The 18816-nt window shown below is 38.9% G+C and overlaps 1 protein-coding gene across 1 annotated transcript in view; it reads left to right on the forward strand.

Moving 5' to 3' along the window:
• Nucleotides 1–7881, forward strand: part of LOC131219926 (probable LRR receptor-like serine/threonine-protein kinase At1g56130) — a 31550-nt gene extending 23669 nt beyond the window's left edge. Inside the window, exons 15-19 of the mRNA XM_058214912.1 lie at nucleotides 5434–5505; nucleotides 6776–6844; nucleotides 7233–7304; nucleotides 7601–7672; nucleotides 7806–7881. Coding sequence (XP_058070895.1) covers nucleotides 5434–5505; nucleotides 6776–6844; nucleotides 7233–7304; nucleotides 7601–7672; nucleotides 7806–7881 — 361 coding nt within the window. The remainder of the gene's footprint in view (nucleotides 1–5433; nucleotides 5506–6775; nucleotides 6845–7232; nucleotides 7305–7600; nucleotides 7673–7805) is intronic.
• The last annotated feature ends 10935 nt before the right edge of the window (nucleotides 7882–18816 follow it).

Raw genomic sequence — 18816 nt, forward strand, 5'->3', positions numbered from 1 at the left:
TGAAATGAAAATACAAATTGACCAAAGGTCAGGATGGTTTAATCAATCTGCTTAGAGGGATGTATCCTTCATCAGTGGGTCCCACTGTTTGGACGGTTTGGATTGAGCTGCCTGTAAGTTATGTTGTAGAGTAGCTGGGCGCATGGGTATTGCTCTCAAACTCTCTCCCCAGATGTACCTACTTTCTCCTCAGCACATGAAGATCCAGGCCGTTCATCTAGAAGTTTTCATAGTATAAGCTCATTATGAAAAGAATTTCATTGGTTGGGGATCACCATTGCTGATATGAAAGGGGCGAGGACAGATTTTTTTTTTTTTTTTTTTCCAGATGGGCCATCTACGGTTGGAGCGTCTAAATGAACGGTGTGAATCGTTCAGGTGGTGCAGCACATATTATCATGAAGCCACATCTTTCCCGCCAACATGCCACTTCTGTGGGGAATCGACACTGTTCAAAATGGTAGTGATGTAGAGCGGGTCGTGGACTGTTTCATGGCCAAGATGGATTAGAAAAGGCCCGGTCGACGACAGAAGTGACCCGGACCGTCGGAGCTTAGATCGGGCGTATCTCGCAATACGGAATGAGTTATCTGACGTAAAATATATGATTATGGGGTAGAACGAGTTGCTTTAGCCAACCAACCCTGCTATGCTAGGTTGCACCACCCGGAATTGCAAAATACCCCTGGATTGACAGTCATTTCCCTGTTTTAATTTCGTTTTTACTATAAATAATAAGTTTTAGTTTGATTATAACTCTTCATCCTTCGGGCTTTAGGATTTGCGCCCAAAGTGAAAAGAGCTTAGAATAATTAGGAGAACGGTTTGGTGAAGCCAAATAGGACACTTACTATTTTTGGCCGAAAACCTTGCGCACTAGTAGACATCACGACCGTCTATAAATAGTAAGTTTACTATTTATAGTAAGTCGCGGATTCTAGGAGTTGTAGTTGTAGTTTGATTCTGATTTCTTTCCCATTGCTTGGTACCCCTATTTAAAGGGATGTGAACTCGTTTTTATGCATCAATTAATCAATTTCTTTCCTCGTGGATTCGAGAAGTCTCTGTGAGGAGTCCAGAGAAGCTCCGTGGATTCGGAGTAGTTATCATCATCACCTTCATCCCTGCGTCAATTGATATCAGAACGAGGATTCCCCTTGGGCCGATGTCAAACAATGAAGATATGAATCAAAATCCTATTGATGGTGATCCAGGGGTCGGTTATCTTTCGGAAAGAATGGAAGCTTTCCACCGGGAGAGTCAGTTGACCATACAAGGGCTGCAGGCAACCCTTAACTGTCTTGCTGATGCAAGGGAGTTCCAACATCATATAGACCTCGTCACTGGGGCTAACCTGCCCAATCGCCCTCATTATCGGATGAGTCCGAAAGGAGTGTGAGAAACTCACGGGCAAGTAGAGGAATTGATCCGTAAGGGTCTCTTGAGAGAGAGTATGAGCCCATGTGCCGTACCAGCATTATTAACGTTAAAAAAAAGATGGAAGCTGGCGCATGTGTGTCGACAGCCGGACAATCAACAAAATTACCATCAAGTATCGGTTCCCAATATCACGGTTGGATGACATGCTCGATATGCTAGAAGGGGCCAAGGTGTTCTCTAAACTAGATCTAAGGAGCGGGTACCATTAGATTCGTATCCGACCCGGTGATGAGTGGAAAACAACATTCAAGACCAATGAAGGGTTGTATGAGTGACTGGTCATGCTATTCGGCCTATCCAATGCACCAAGTACTTTTATGCGTTTAATAAATTAAGTTCTAAAACTGTTCACTGGCTGATTTGTGTTAGTATATTTTAATGACATATTGATATATAGCTAGGATGAGGTGGAGCACAGGAAACATCTCAGGCAGGTGCTGCAAGTCATACAAATTAACAAGTTGTACCTCAACTTAAGAAATATAGTTTTTTAACTGACAGCATGTTATTTTTAGGATTTGTTGTAATATCCACAGGCATTCGTGTGGACGATGAAAATGTACGAGCTATTAAGGAATGGCCGATCCCGACAAACATTCATAAGGTGAGGAGTTTTCACGGGTTAGCGACTTTTTATCATCGATTTGTGCGAGATTTTAGCACCATAGTCGCGCCTATAACAGCTTGTATGAAAAAAGGACCATTCCAGTGGACCGATAAAGCTGACGAAAACTTTCATAAGATCAAGTATCGTTTGTCTACAACACCGGTCTTGGTGCTTCCTAATTTCGACAAATTGTTTGAGGTTGAGTGTTACGCTTCATACGTCGGAATTGGGGGAGTGTTATCACAAGAAGGCAGGCCGGTAGCCTTCTATAGCGAGAAGCTCAGCGAAGCTCGAAAGAAGTGGTCGACTTATGAGCTTGAGTTGTACGCAGTTGTTCAGGCGCTGCAACATTGTTGGCATTATCTGATTCAAAGAGAGTTTGTTCTCTACACTGACCATCAAGCATTAAAGTTTATTAATAGTCAGACTAATGTGAATTGTGTGCATGCTAGATGGGTTGCGTTTTTTACAGGAATTCACGTTCGTTCTAAAGCACAAGTCAGGGTAGCAAAACAAGGTGGCTGATGCACTTAGCCGTCGTGCATCACTACTTATTACGATGAGCAATGAGATGGTCGGCTTCAACTGTCTTAAGGACCTATATGCTGAGGATGAGGACTTCAAAGATTATTCGATGAAGTGCCAAGAAGGGTACGCCAGTGACCTTCATATACAGGACAATTTTCTCTTCAAAGGGAATCGATTGTGCATCCCATAAAGCTCTCTGAGGGAGCAGATTATTCAAGAGCTACATGGAGGTAGCCTCAGTGGACACCTTGGGCGAGACAAGACGCGAGCTCTTGTGGAAGAGCGGTATTACTGGCCACAATTAGTACGTGATGTGGGAAAAAGCCATACAACATTGTCATATTTGTCAGACCTCCAAGGGGCAATCTCAGAATACGGGCCTCTACACCCTAGATTTATCAATGGACTTCGTGCTTGGTCTCCCATGAATACAACGCGGTATGAATTCGGTGTTCATGGTGGTAGATCATTTCTCTAAGATGACGCAATTTATCCCATGCAAGAAGACCCTCGATTCAACACACGTGACGAATCTATTTTTCAGGGAAGTCATACGGCTACACAGGGTCCCCAAGACCATTACTTCTGATCGTGACAGGAAGTTCATTAACTACTTTTGGCGAACTTTATGGACTTGACTCGATACACGACTTCAATTCAGTAGTGCTTACCACTCACAGATTGATGGGCAGACCGTAGTTGTGAACCGCACGTTGGGAAACCTCATTCGCTGTATTTCAGGAGAAAAACCGAAGCAGTGAGATTTGACCTTGTCTTAAGCAGAGTTTGCATTCAACAACATGGTGAACCGCTCGACAGGAAAATCACCGTTTCAGATTATCTACGAACGAGTGTCTCGCCACACACTTGACTTGGTCCCTCTGCCCAAGCACCCAGGCACGATCATTGCAGCAGAACATATGGCAGACAAGATCATGAGCATCCATGTAGAAGTGCAAAGCAAGCTGCATACCTCGAACGAGAAGTACAAAGAATAAGCGGACAAGCACTGGCGACAAAAAGTGTTCGAGGTGGGCGATTGCGTTATGGTCCATCCGCGCAAAGAGAGATTTCCAACCGGGACATACAACAAGTTGAAAAATAAGAAGATTGGACCCGTCCTAATCATTCGAAAGATCAATGACAACGCTTATGTTGTTGATCTTCTAGATGACATGGCGATCTCACAGACTTTCAACGTCGCGGACCTAACTGAGTATCATGAACCAGATCAGGATGAGAACTCGAGGACGGGTTCTTTTGAAGTGGAGGGGACTAATGTAGATTCGAGCGCGGACAGTTTCATGGCCAAGATGGATCAAAAAAGGCCCGGTCGATGACAGAAGTGATCCGGACCGTTGGACCTTAGATTGGGCATATCTCGCAATCCGGAATGAGTTATTTGACGTAAAATATATGATTTTGGGGTAGAACGAGCTACTTTAGCCAACCAACCCTGCTACACCGGGTTACACCACCCAGAATTGCGAAAAACCCCGGGATCGAAGGTCATTTCCCTATTTTAATTTCGTTTTTACTATAAATAGTAAGTTTTAGTTTGATTATAACTCTTCATCCGTCGGGCTTTAGGAGTTGCGCCCAACGTGAAAAGAGCTTAAAATAATTAGGAGAACGGTTTGGTGAAGCCAAATAGGACACTTACTATTTTTGGCTGAAAACCTTGTGCACTAGTAGACATCGTGACCGTCTATAAATAGTAAGTCGCGGATTCTAGGAGTTGTAGTTGTAGTTTGATTCTGATTTCTTTCCCATTACTTGGTACCCCTATTTAAAGGATGTGAACTCATTTTTATGGATCAATTAATCAATTTCGAATTTATTAGAATTTTTTTCTATTTTCTGCTTTCTTTCCTCGTGGATTCGAGAAGTCTCTATGAGGAGTTCAGAGAAGCTCCGTAGATTCGGAGTAGTTATCCTCATCACGTTCATCCCTACGTCAGGTAGGCTCCACCATGAAGATACCTGGCATATAGAAATCAGGCCAGACCTGTCAATAGGTGGGCTGCACCGTTAGAATGAGTGGATAAGTGACAGTGACTCAACATCTAGGCATGGCCAACCTAATGACGGACCCATCTGATTGTTTGTGCTAGATGATCATCATCATGGGGTAGATTAGATGTGGCCCCGGCCTCACCCAAGACAGTGCAACCCTTACCATAGGGCCCACCTTGATGTGTGTAATCTATATCCACACCATCCATCCGTTTTACCGGATTACCCGATCATTTTAGGTCATGAGCCCAAAAATGAAGAAGATCCAAATCTCAAGCGGACCATAGTTGAAACTGTGGTGATTGAAGGCCCTACCATTAAGAACTTCCTTGGGCCACTATACTGTTTGTTTCTATAATGTTTATTTTCCATCCAACCTGTTGATAAGGTAACATAAACCTGCTGATCCAAAACTTATGCTGCCCATTAATGGTCAATCATCACCATTTCCTATAGTATGGTCCACCTCAGAATTGGATCTGCTTTATTTTTAGGCTCATGCCATGATATGATCTGGCAAACTGATGGATGGCATGGATGTAGAACACATACATCAATGTGGGCCCCATGGTAAGGACCTCATCATCTTGGGTGGGCCCGGCAGCACCTAAACCGCTCCCCTTCATCATAGGACCTGACATTAGTATGGTACGGCTGTTCTGCACAAACAACACGTTGGCAGGAAAGGTTTGGTTGCACCACAAGTTAGCATACTTCCATCTGCGTGGTCAGTTCTCAAATGACAGAAAATTGATGTAGGTTATTGTAGTGATTTCAGGTCAAAACAGGATGCTTTTGGTTATGAAATGATTAATTAATTAATTAAATTTTTTTTTTTTCAGGGATATAAGCTCAAACAACTTCTCTGATTCACTCCCACCTGAGCTGGGGAATTTGACAAGTCTGGAAAACCTGTAACTTCTCTTATTATTATTATTATTATTATTATTATTATTATTATTATTTATTCTTATTATATTTAATTCTTCTTCTTCAGAAATATCATATGGTGCATTTGGAATTTCAAATTTGCGACCCAATTTATAGAGATTAATATGCAAATATTTTTTTGCCTTTCTTTTCTCTAAGTTTTCTTTCTGAGAAGCTTTTAAGTCGGACCAGCTGAATCATAAGTTACTGTCCACCCAGTGAATTACATAGAAGGTTGGCTCCACCATGAGAATAGCCTTGTACAAAATTCAAACCCATCCACTCATTAAGTGGACCACACCATAACAACAATATTTACAATTGATAAGTAATAAAATACAAGTGTGGTTCACTCGATGAGAGGATGTGGTGATCTTCACAAACGTAATCCCAATAATTAGGCCAACTTATAGGACAAGGATGGATGTCACACACACATCAAATATTGGAATTTATTTGCTAAGTGGACTGTAACCAGTTGGACTCTTTATTTTTAACCTTTCCTCATGAATTTTTTTTTTTTTTTTTTTAAAATAATAAAAAATGGAGTTAGGAAGCATTGATGCAGCTGAACAAAACTGTTTTACGGTGGTATGGTAGCAGCAAAATGTTAGCCTTGAGTGGTTGTTGGAATGAGTAAAATTCCCTTCCCTGGACGCTTTGTTTACATTTACATGGCTCTTCAAAGTACCCTTTCAGCCATTTTAACTGCTTTGACCATTTGAAAAATGTAACTCAATGGTCAGCTACTTTCGGTCCATTGAAATGGTGTGTGCATTCCTCTTAACTGCTAATAGCATTAAGAAATTGTACAACTGGATTCATTATCTATGCTTGATTTTCACGGATACATTGATAGCTGCGGGCTAAGCGGCCAGATTCCTTCAACATTTGCCCGCTTGAGAAACGTGAATACCTTGTAAGAGCTCGTGATTATAAGCCGCATGGAAACCATCAAAATCGTAGGCCCCACCTTAGATTTCTCTTGAACTAACACTAGTACAACTTATGGTGTGCAATCCAATGGTCATTAAAATGGAAAAATTCACAATTGTCTGAATTCAACAGACTAATGCCTATTATCCAGAGCTCAGGATCATTCGATTGATCTGATTTTTGGGTTATGACCCATCTACTGTGGGCCTCATGATTTCGGATGGTTCAATTTTGGTTACTTGTATGCCATGTCTATCATTTCTGATCCCTTAATTTATTAATATCTGCGTTTGGATGGAAAATATGATTGGATTTCAGGTGGGCATCTGATAACAACTTCACAGGAAAGATACCTGATTTCATTGGGAGTTGGGCTCTCACTGATTTGTAAGCTAGTACTCACGAGTTCTACACTGATAATAACTCGTATCTTTCTCATTTGGTACGCATGGGATTGCATAACAAAGTCTCCCACCATCACAACAAAGTCTCCCACCATCCATTGGTGGTGGACAGGAATTCTATCCACACTCAAGGTAGGTTTGGTGCCACATCCTGTTCGGAATGTGGATAGAAATTTCCACCACGTTCAATGATCGGTCATCTAGTGGGCCACATGTGTACTTTAAATGTGGACAACAGGTCCTTTTTTACCTGCAAGTGGGACCCTACTATGTGAGTAGCATAGTGAGTGCACTTAGCAGATCTCATTTTCTTGATATGCCATGGTATACTTCTTTAAAGAGTATTTGTAACGCTGAAAATGTTGATGCAGGAGGATGCAAGGCAATGCCTTCGAGGGTCCCATACCATCCAGTTTTTCTAAATTGACCAAAATGGAATATTTGTGAGTTTTAATCTTCAATAGTCTTCCTTCATATTACTAATTTCTGATATTGGAATTTGTGCACTAAGGGTGTGTTTGGTTGCCCTAAACATTGTGAAATTTCATGATATTTGGTGAAACCAAACACACCCGAAGTAAAATTTCCAAAAATCACAAAATGGGGTCTCCTATGTTGTGCAGGAAGGAAGTAGCTTTTTTATCCAGGAGAATATCATTTGATTTTTAAAGTAAAACTCTTGAAAATTGTGAATTTTTTCCCCCAAAAGATGGCCTCAACTAACCGTGTACTCATACAGGTTGATCTGTGATGTGTCTAATGGGAGCTCCTCGTTGAATTTTATTGAGAATATGACATCTTTATCTACCTTGTAAGGCTATATGATCACAGCACATGGAGTAATACTAAATTACTGATCTGATTGATTTTATTTATTTATTTTTCATCCATGTCTCAAAAAGTTAAAATGACATACTCATATAGGTTGTGTGCTTTCTCCACAGAGTCCTAAGAAACAATATGCTTTCTGGTACTATACCATTCTTTATTGAAAACCATCAATCATTGAAGATCATGTGAGTTTTTCTAGTTATGTTTGGCTCAAATTATAATTTCTTATGCTTAATGAGTTCATACATTTGCAGTGTGTGTGTGTGTATAGAGTCATGCTCCCTTGCGCACCTACGCATGTGCGCACCTTTGCACACGTGCCATGGGTGCCTAATCTGAACGGTCCATGTGATGCGGAATCCCATGAAACCTCTTGTGACAAATTTTCACCCCGATCTAAAATTATGGTGGGCCATAGAAAAGAGAAATGCAAATCAAGGGAGGAAACTGTTTTCATTTTCCATGGCCCATCAAAGTTTTAGATCAAAGTAAAACTTGGGCCTGGGGGGTTTCATGAGGTGCTGCTTTACATGAACGGTTCAGATTTCGGATCCACATCACATATGATGCGTTCTCAAAAAAGTTCCTAGGTAGTACGTACGAACTGGTTCGCAGGTGAGCGTTTCCGTGTGTGTGTGTGTGTGTGTGTGTGTGTGTGTGTGTGTATGAGTGGACCCTGGTGCCTTCAAGTCATTGGTTTACGTGGGGCATAAGTGAATGAGATCAAAACTGTTCATTCGGCAGTGAATTGTCCTAGTCCAAAAAACACATTGCTTGGATGATCCTAAGTAACTCCTGACATTTAGTGAGAAAAGGGTTCATTTTATAGATGGTTAGGATAAGACCAATAATAGAAATTTTGGTTTAGTGGCCCATCAATTGTAGAGCTGATGAGATGCCTGCTCTAGTGTATGGTGCATGCCATACGGGCATGAAGTTCATAGATATTTGATTTGTTGGACATGGGCCTATGGGGCCCACTTGTGGGTAACCACAAGTGGGTGGGTCCCATGCAAGTTTTTCTCTTATTATTATTATTATTATTATTTTTTCTAATTTCTCTTAACAGTTTAAAGTTGAATTTAAACTTCGAGCTTTAAATTTAACTTTGAATTTGATATTAGAATAAGGTAATATTGGATAAGACTGAATAACTTCTAGCCACATCCAACCTCGCCGAAGTAGAGAAGGGTGTGAGGAGGTAATGAGAAAGATCACCGTCTTTCTCAAATAATCAAAACCTTGAATCCATAAGATAGTTCTTGAATTTATAGAAAATAATAAAAGAAAACTCAAATATTTTATTGAATAATGTGTATTATTTACTAGCTTTCAATTACACCACTAATAAAGAAAAATAAAACCCTAATTCATAATTAACAAAAATAGTAAAATTCTAACCCTAATAAAAGTCTTATTTCAGCTAAAATAGAAATTACTAGAAATAATATTTTTTTTCTTCTAAAAACAAAAGGTCCTAAATAAACTTTACTAGAGCATTCTTGGCATGATTATAATTAATTTTTTATGAAAATATAGAAATCTAAAACTCCAAAACTAATAAAATACGATAAAAATAAAAAATACTAAAAATAATAATTTTTTCCTAAAATTCAATTTTGAACTGGAAGTGTCCGTTTTCTCACGAAATGGACAGACGCGGTCGGTTGACCCTGAATGGCCTATTACAATAAAGATTGATAGGTCGTGCCTCCCATAATAATACCCGGATCGAAAGTTATGGGCGATTTATGGACCACATTTCAAACAAAAATTTCTTCTTATTCAAATTGAATTTCTTTAAATCAGATGTGTCTGGGGCCCAATTATATCATGCCCTATGTAGGATTGGGCTCGGATCTGACGGATTACTTCTGCTTCCATTTGGCCTTCTTTTCATCCAGTCATGTTAGGAATGTCTCTGTGCCACATTCTAAATTAGTCCCCTCCACTTGGAAAGAACTTGTCCTTAAGTTATTCAATAGATAATTGGCTCATGATACACATATTAGTCAACTATAATGAAATTCCATGACATCTCCATGCCGTTGGGAGGATAAAAAACATAAGCACTGATCTTCATTTTTTTAAAATTTATTTATTACTTTTTGTATGTCCTAGCTGAAATCCGTCCTTGAACAAGTGAACTACTATATTATCACCCACTTCAAACACCTTTGGCATCGGTGTTTATCAACCACTTACTTGGCATTAGACTCTAGTAACTTTTTAGGCGTCAATTGGGCTGAGACAGCAAATGGGCTCATGCCCTCTTTCATTAGACCCATACAAATCAGTTCCTCGACTTGCCCTTGTAAGATCTCTCAATTTTTCAGAATAATTCGATAATGAGGGTGATTGGGTAGAGTTGCTTCTGGGACAAGGCCAATATAATGCTGTATATACCACACGGGGTATAACCTATCGGGAAGTTCATCATGCATGATTGCATTGAATTCCTGTAATACTAGTTTCATCTCCTCAAGAATATTTGTGGGATCCACTTCTTCCCCCTTTACAATCGGTGCATATATCTCTCTTATCTCCTCGGATTCCTTCACAAAATTCCTTATGGTTAGGAGGGACCACCCCTCCACTTTAGAAGTCTTGAGTATTATTGCACTGATTTGTGCACCTTGTTTGTTAATCACATGAGTTCATGTGTCATATAGTCGATTGAGCCCTTAGAAGTTGAAGACCGAAGACACAAGATGACTTGAGCATCAAGTCGCAAAGAACATGTATATGAGATGCCTTGGTGACCCTAACCCTTGACCCAAAATAAACCTTGAACCTCTAGATGATCCTAACCCTATAGGTAAACCTTGTTGATCATCCCTTAGCCTAAAAAGCTTAATTGAAACTTGATAAGTAATGTTATAAGATGTGCAAAGCTATTGTGAAACCATATATCCAAAACAATAATTTTTTAAGTGGTGCACGATCTCATCGAGCAATGTTTGAGAGTTCTTTGATGGAATCGTAGATCCCCTCGATGACATCGAGTAGGTAACTCAGATCCATTTAGAAGATTATGATCTTGTTATTCTAGTTTCTTGATGGCATCAAAGACTAACTTGGGACGGTCTCTTGGCAAGCTGTCAAATACATATTCTACTATCTGTGAGGAACCAATGATCTAATGCTGTGTATGAAGGCACAAATCTCGAACTCAATGGTTATTCGGATGTCGCTTGGGGTAATGACACCGATGAGCGAAAGTCTACTTCAAGATATGTCTTCTTTCTATGAGGAAGAGCTATATCTTGGTCGAGTAAGAAACAAACACACACTATCCTTTCATTTATAGAGTCCAAAAACATTACATGTTGTGTTGCAGTTCAAAAGTGTATATGGTTCGCAAATTTTACAAGGTCTAACTATTGTACCATCCATTCGTGAGCTTACATCATTGAAGATAGGCAACACATCTGTCATTGACTTGGAAAATGACCCCAAACACTAATAGAAGTCCAAGCACATTGAGATTAAATATCCTTATGTCCATGATCAAGTGAGAGATAAAAAGGTCACCCTCAGCTAAATTCCTACAAAGGAGAAGTTAATTGATCCTATGATAAAACCTATAACTAAGATCTATTCTAGGTTTACATTAGGCTGATGGGATTAAGAAGAGCTTGTGTGATATGATTGTAATTTGTACTCATTATCCTTCATTAATGAATAATACATTCTTTTTATTTAGTATTAAACACTTTTGTTGACTAGGTGTGTAAATTATCAACATTTGTCTTGAGTTCTTATTGGATCTCAACCTTTGTTGACAAGCCATCACCCATTCTCATGGGTTGATCAATCCTAAATGTACAAGAGAGGTGGAATCGGGGTGATGGTCATATGTTGAAGTATGAACCGCGCTCTCTATTGTGAAGAATAGGGGATGGAGATATGAGTGCGTCGTATCCACCTTTAATCTTAAAAGATTGAAGATGAGACTACTCAAGTTGAATAACATAAATGCTTCAGTTCTCTTCATGCGATTAATGTTATGGCCTGAATAGGAGTTGGGTCATGAGGTTATGAGATAAGTCATATCTCACATAAGATGATTTGCGTATTATAGACCTAACATATGATTAGTATTGTCGACTTTACATCATAGATTGTAGCAACGTGCATGAACCTTTTATCTGCAGATTGCTTTAATTCGATCTAATCATTGGAACATGTGAGTAACCAGACCCGTAGTTGACTCGTGCCCTTAGCCACTCTCCTTTTGTATTTAGGATATATGATGAGATTGAATGTCACTACTTTAATATATAATAATAAAGGGCTCTTGATTGGTCATACTTGGTTACGCTACGAAAGTGGCTTGATTAATTCTAAATTATACATCTGTATGGGAAAAATCCCATGATAGCTACACTAAGGGATCATTTGGTATCTCTACTCTAATTCAATAAGAGCTACTTTAATAAGCTCTTTTTGTTTGTTAAAATCACTCTTTTAAAACCAGAAAAGCTATTATTTGAAATAAGCACGTTTGGTTAAACATTTAAATAATAGCTTTTTTAGAGTAGTTGATATCATTTTTGAAGATTTTGAAAGCTCTATTATAAGAGTGATCCAGACGGTTGTTTTGGTGGAACTCACCATATATGGACCATGCTCCAAATGGAAAAAGACTAAATGACTACATACAATATTCATGTTTTAAGACATTTGAGCCATCCACTATGTTGGATATTGGATGTGGATCATCCGTCATATGGAGCCCACCTTTGATGTAGACCATCTATCTTGTAAACTAAACATTCAAAGTGAGTCTTCCATCATACAAGGCCCGTCTTGGATGTGGACCATTCATCATTAAGGGCACACCTTGATGTAGGCTATCATCATTTGGGCCCCACCATCAATGCTAATTGCCCTTTATATGGGCCCCCTCAATGTTCACTACCCATCACCCATCATGTGGAGTCCACATTTGATGTGTCCATAGTGTGGGCCCTACCTTTGAAATGGATTGTCCATCATATGGGGCCCGCTTTTGATATCCACCATTCATCATGTGGGGTGCACCTTCTATGTGGATCATCCATCATGTGACCCATTTTGGATATGGGTCATTCATCATGCAAGATCTTAGATGTAGACCGTCCATTAGGTAACAACATGGGCCATCCATCATGTGAAGCCCACTCCATCATTATGCCTAAGATATTGTTTTCATACTCTTGGGTGATAGTATAGACTGCACACTATCACCACAACACACATTAACGTGAGCATGCTAATATTAGTTATCATAAAATGAAACTACCATTAATGATATAAATATGGTATCCATCACTTGAAAATATTATCTTTAATAATAAGATTATATCATTTTATTATAATCAGTAGCATTAATTATTAATATGGTCAAGCAACTATTAGTTGGGGACTAATAATTTACTAAATTCATAACTAACTATATTATTATATTATATTTAAGCTACACATATATCATAGATCAAATCCTAGAATCTAAGCATCTAACTAAACTCTAAGATGAAATCCTAATTCTACATCAAAACCCTAAGATAAGTAATTCAAGCCCTAGGCTATGATCTTAAACCTATGTAGTGAGTATAACTTGGATCTAATTGTACAAGTTCATGATTTGTGGTATGATCCAATTCTAAGGGCGCAAGCACTTAGAGACACTAGAAGGTGATTCGGTTCATCAGGTGATGACTTTTCTCCTTAAGCTTTCCATTTCCAAATTAGTTTAAGTAATAGTCTTTAATTGATTCACAGATGTTATCTCATAGCATGCCGATCTTCTATCAATTCTTAATGCATGGCTTATACTTGGATTATATTGACAGTTGTGAACCATGATTTCATACAATAACTTCTTACATGATGGTTTTCATTTGAATTCCAATCGATAGTTCTTATCATGACTTATCGCGATTGTTATAAATCAACTTATGCTTGACATGCCATAACTATATGCTTTCTCATGGATTGTTGTGAGTCACTTATGGATCTTTATTCACTACACTTTCTTGTGGGTAATCCCACTTGTGTATGTGAACCCATACTTAAGATGTATCAAGCTGGAGTATGGTAAGAAATGGGCCCTCAATTGGAGGTTATGTGGAGCATGGAACATTAATGTTGGATTTACCATCCATAGGTCATACAGCATGAGTCACTTAGAATGACCGCTTTAACCGCTCTGATTTAACTTTACTTGACCCCTTTGCTATCTCAATTTAATGTTTCGACAATCTTTTACCATTGTGATTTAATATCTGTCCCATGTTTTGATGGTTGTCTTGCGTGGCTTCGATGGCCTATAACCATGCGATGCCAATCCCTAATTATTGAATTTAATTAGCCACTGGTAGATGGACATCCATTAAGCATCCTAAGATGGAAAAAATCTCATGACCTAGGGATGGTGGCTATGGGACATTGTGCATGAGCTGTCAACCTATGCTGAGTGACGAGCCCCTCGTAGTGACCATTGATTTACTCAAACCGGCTGATTGTAATTGGAATAATAATAGTTTGGCTAATCATACATCCATAACATATTGACGATGATGGGTGGCTAATTCTGAATGCTATAGCACGTGCCCTTAGGCTTAGTGGGGTATCGTTTCGCTAGCTCCCAGATCACCGACTATCGACACTTGGTCACTATGTTGTACGAGTTATGCTACGCTAGTGACCTACGTACGAGATATGTACGATGACTTGGCACCATGCTGTACGAGATGTGCTAGCTGGTGACCAGTCTTTTGCATGGGTGACGAGCCCAAGTCCGACTGGATGAGCATCCCCAAGTCGATGTGTATTCATGCATCCATGCATTTAAATAAGGCCGCATTCTGTTTTGTTTGAATGTTTTGTCGTTTTTAACTATACTTAGCTAAGGCTATGGTGTATAATCTTGAGGGAAATTCACACTGAGTTGGTCACTCATCCATCAAATATTTAACCGTACAGGTAGAGCAGGTGGCCTAGATGATATTCATGTTCATGTTGATGAGGAGCAGGGTACCATTGTCAAAGATGCCTGATTGTGTTGCTAAGAGTTACTACGTGCTTTTACAATTCAAGATTTGTTATGATTTACTTTGTTTAACATACGAGGTTATTTCATTTTGTAATTACAAGTATTAGGACATTGGTTGGTATAAGTCATTATGGGTAGCTTCTTGTATATGCTAAACATAATTGTAAATCTTCTTTTATATTGATTTGCCCATTCTACTCTAAACTGCTAACTCTAATAAAAGATATATATATATATATATATATATATATATATATATATATGGAATTTGGTTCTCTATAGGTTAACACTCGGGTTTTTGGGAAACGAGTCATATACTAGGGTCCTGAAAGCACGGGGCGTTACAACGTAGGAAGCATCTAGATGCATGATCGATTTAATGCTATAAATAATGAAATAAGTCAGTAGAAGAAGTTGTCTCATACCAACCAAACCAAATCAAATTTATTTTTCAATTATTTTGTGCTCCTTAATTAGCATTATCATTATCATTATCAGTCGTTTACATTCCTTAGTATAATCGGTCGTAATAACAAGTATCAATAATCAAGTAGTTGTTAACTTTAGTTGTAATTTGGGTCTATGCTTATATGTTGGATTCAATTTAAGTATCAAGCAAGCTCTCTACTCAGAAAGGCGTTTTGCAGTTCTCGCGACCAACTGTAAGAATTTTTGTTATATTTTATCTGTATTGAAAAATCCTTTCATACGGAAGGCAAAGGTGCAACCCATCTTCAGAGGATGAACCGTACCATTTGATAATCACTTGATAATTTTAAACATGGTGCAAGTGCTTGAATAGGCGACTGATTTTATTCGATCTCAGTCAAATACAGTTGATTTTGACATATTTGCCTATCTTAGCGCTTGAGGCCATAGACGTTCGGCTTGAATTGAGCCACTTGTGAAATCAAGAGACAATGGGTGTATGGAAGAGTCAAGGAAGGGGAAATGGATGATGAATAGTATTTTAGATGGGCGTAAAGGTGGTATAAAGGCATAGAGACAACAAAATGTCTCATTTATGAGATCTAAGCCACTTATCTATTGGGCCCTACCATGGATAGGGCTTACCCAAATAACAAGAATCACTTGATTAGGCATTCCTAACCATTAATACGAAGTCTCTTAAGGCTGTTTGATTGGTGAGGTAAGGTTTTCTTGGCTTTGAATTCCTAAGTCTCACTGAAAAACATATTTTTTTTTGTCTTATTAACCGTGTTATGTTATTCATTTGGAATCCTATTCTCTAACATATTTCCAAAATCCACGCCTTAGCTGTTATTTAGAAATGATTCTCTCGAAAATATTGGGGAATGATTACCTAACCATTGCAAAAAGTGTCAGTTTTTAACCCATTGATTAGATGGTTATAATCATGCAATAAAAGTGAGTTTTAAAAGGGAAATCAAAGGTGGATCCTACATAATGTAAGGTCCAAATCAACATCGATTGTCCATTTTTCAAGCCATTGCTCAGATGGTTAGCATAATTTGACTAAAGTAATTTTTAAGTAGGATGGACCAACGTGATGGTTAATAAATATGACCATATTCTATATAATAAATATTGTCCCCCATTTTAAGCTGTTGATTGGATGGCTAAGATCCTCTATCAAAACAACATTTTGGTATGAATCTTCAATAGAGATGTGGCCCACATGATTTATGGTCCGGATTGCTGATCAGACCTTTTATACAATAATAAATAGGACCATCCATTCCTGTGTATTGATAAGATGGTTGGGATCATTAGATCAAGAGTGATTTTACAAGTGAAGGATAATCAAAGGTAGACCAACATCACGAATGATCTAAATCAATGGCTAGACCTGTTTTTAGTATAATCAATATGGACTGCCATTTTCATAACCATTGATAATAGATTGGTTAGGATCATCCCATAACTTGACTTTTGAGATCGATGGGTGTAACGCCCTGAAAATCGGGGGTCAAGCAGGAGCCCAACTCCCGAGTTCCAACGCATCACTTATGCAACATAGATAATGATGATTAAATGTTGTTTGTATTAGTACATTAAACATAAATGAGATTACACTAAAATGGCATATCATACTCCAGAGATAGTTAAATTAAGCGGAAGACTGTGATAAGTATATAAAACATACAAGTGGTTGTAAGTCCTCAGAGTATGAACATGATACCAGGTTAAATAATTACATGTTTGGTTCCAAAATATACAAAATGATAAAGTGTAATGTCCTCTAATCTATATCCCTGTAGCCCCGGTGATGCAACTCCAGGTCTACATAGACCCGCCAGAGAGTTGCAAATAGAAGAACTCCTCCTCGTCGTCGTAGAAGTCAGGCTCCACTTCGTAAGCCTCAACATCACCTGAAACTACAATAGAGTCTGGTTAGTATTTTAAAACACCGTCCCAGCGTGAGAGTGAGTGATCAACTCAGTGGAGCTATAAGGCAAAGGTTAACATATTATCAATTCAATCAAGCAGTAATGATAAAGCAATACAACAATCATGTCATAAGTACTCTTATTAATGTAAGAATGGTATGTGACAATGATGTATGCCCTCGCCTGCACTCCCTCAACGACATCATCTCACGATCGCGCATGCAACACTCCCGGTAAACGTGCGCTTCCTCGCCAAAGCACATGCAATGCGGTACATGCACGTGTTAGCCGAGTTCTTATTTAGGTTTATTTATACAGCAGGTTGGGAAGCTAAGACACCTCCCTTTATATCATTTACCCAAATAATGATCCATCTAGGGTCATCAATCCCAGTTAATCTCATACGATAGCAGTTCTAGGTCGCTATGGAGAGGCTCATCACCTCAGCGCATGCCTAGCTTATACTCGAAGTCACTACGGAAAGGCTCATCACCTTAGCGTAGTCCTAGTGTATACTCCAGGTCACTACGAGAGGCTTGTCACCTGATCGTAGGCCGACAGCTCAAATACAGTGTCCCATACCACCGTATTCAGCTCACGAGTTTGGTTTGCTCACTGGACACTACGGGGAGGCTCGTCACCCCAGTGTAGGCCGACAGCTCGACTACGGTGTCCCATACCACCATGCCCGGCTCATGAGTCTTAGCGGATCGATGTATCAAGGTTAAACGGGCTTTGCACTGGTAAGTTGGTACCTTACATTCAAGCAGTAGCGTCCATACATGGTGAACATACATTAGGCCAATCGGGTTACTTGACAAGCTCGACTGGTATGAGTGTACATTGAATTGATCGACATGGAGCGCATCCGCACTCCTTGTAGCCTATCCACCATCAATAATCACCGTACGACTTGGATTCATTGAACATATCGAACATGGCTAAAACACTTCGGCCACCGCTCATAAACCATTACCGATTGCTTAGACTACTTCGTAGCCCCAATCACACTCCAAACAATAGTATTCACATGTGATAGTCAAAGACAACATGTGACAACCAAGCTAAATGCAATTCTCATTTGAGCATTTCAACAAATAAATAGTACACATGTTAACATACATGGGCATTTCATCCATAAATCACATAGCAGCAAGATAGGTTACATAAAGGAAACTGTAACTATAGATAAGGGAATTGAGAATCCTATCTCAACAGTCTCATTAAATACATTACAACAAGCATTTTCTCATTCAGGCATTTTATCAAACACTTAGACTACACATATCACATATATGTAATAAATTAGTTAAAACACATTATAGCAAATCCTTTCACATAGGAGTTGTCACACGTACAACAATCATGTGTTCCTAAACAACAATCATGGCAAGCCCAAATCACAATTCCATATTCATACAAACATTTAAACAAACACATGGAATGCATTATTTTCAACATAGTTCATATGTATGTGTAATACGCGGAAACATCATATCTAAGCATATGTAATAGCAAACAAGTCTATCATAAATCATTAACTGACATTAAAAGTCTTGAAAACTATAACCTAAACATTTATAGTCCCCACCTTTTGTCGATAGACTCGTATCGAACTCAGTTCGAACACTGCTTCTTCGTTTACAACACACGGCAACCTATAGCATGAAATAGGTTAGCTATTTCACCATTTACTCTATTTGGATCCCTAAA

Source organism: Magnolia sinica, chromosome 12 (genome assembly GCF_029962835.1).
Source record: "Magnolia sinica isolate HGM2019 chromosome 12, MsV1, whole genome shotgun sequence".
Taxonomy (NCBI): domain Eukaryota; kingdom Viridiplantae; phylum Streptophyta; class Magnoliopsida; order Magnoliales; family Magnoliaceae; genus Magnolia; species Magnolia sinica.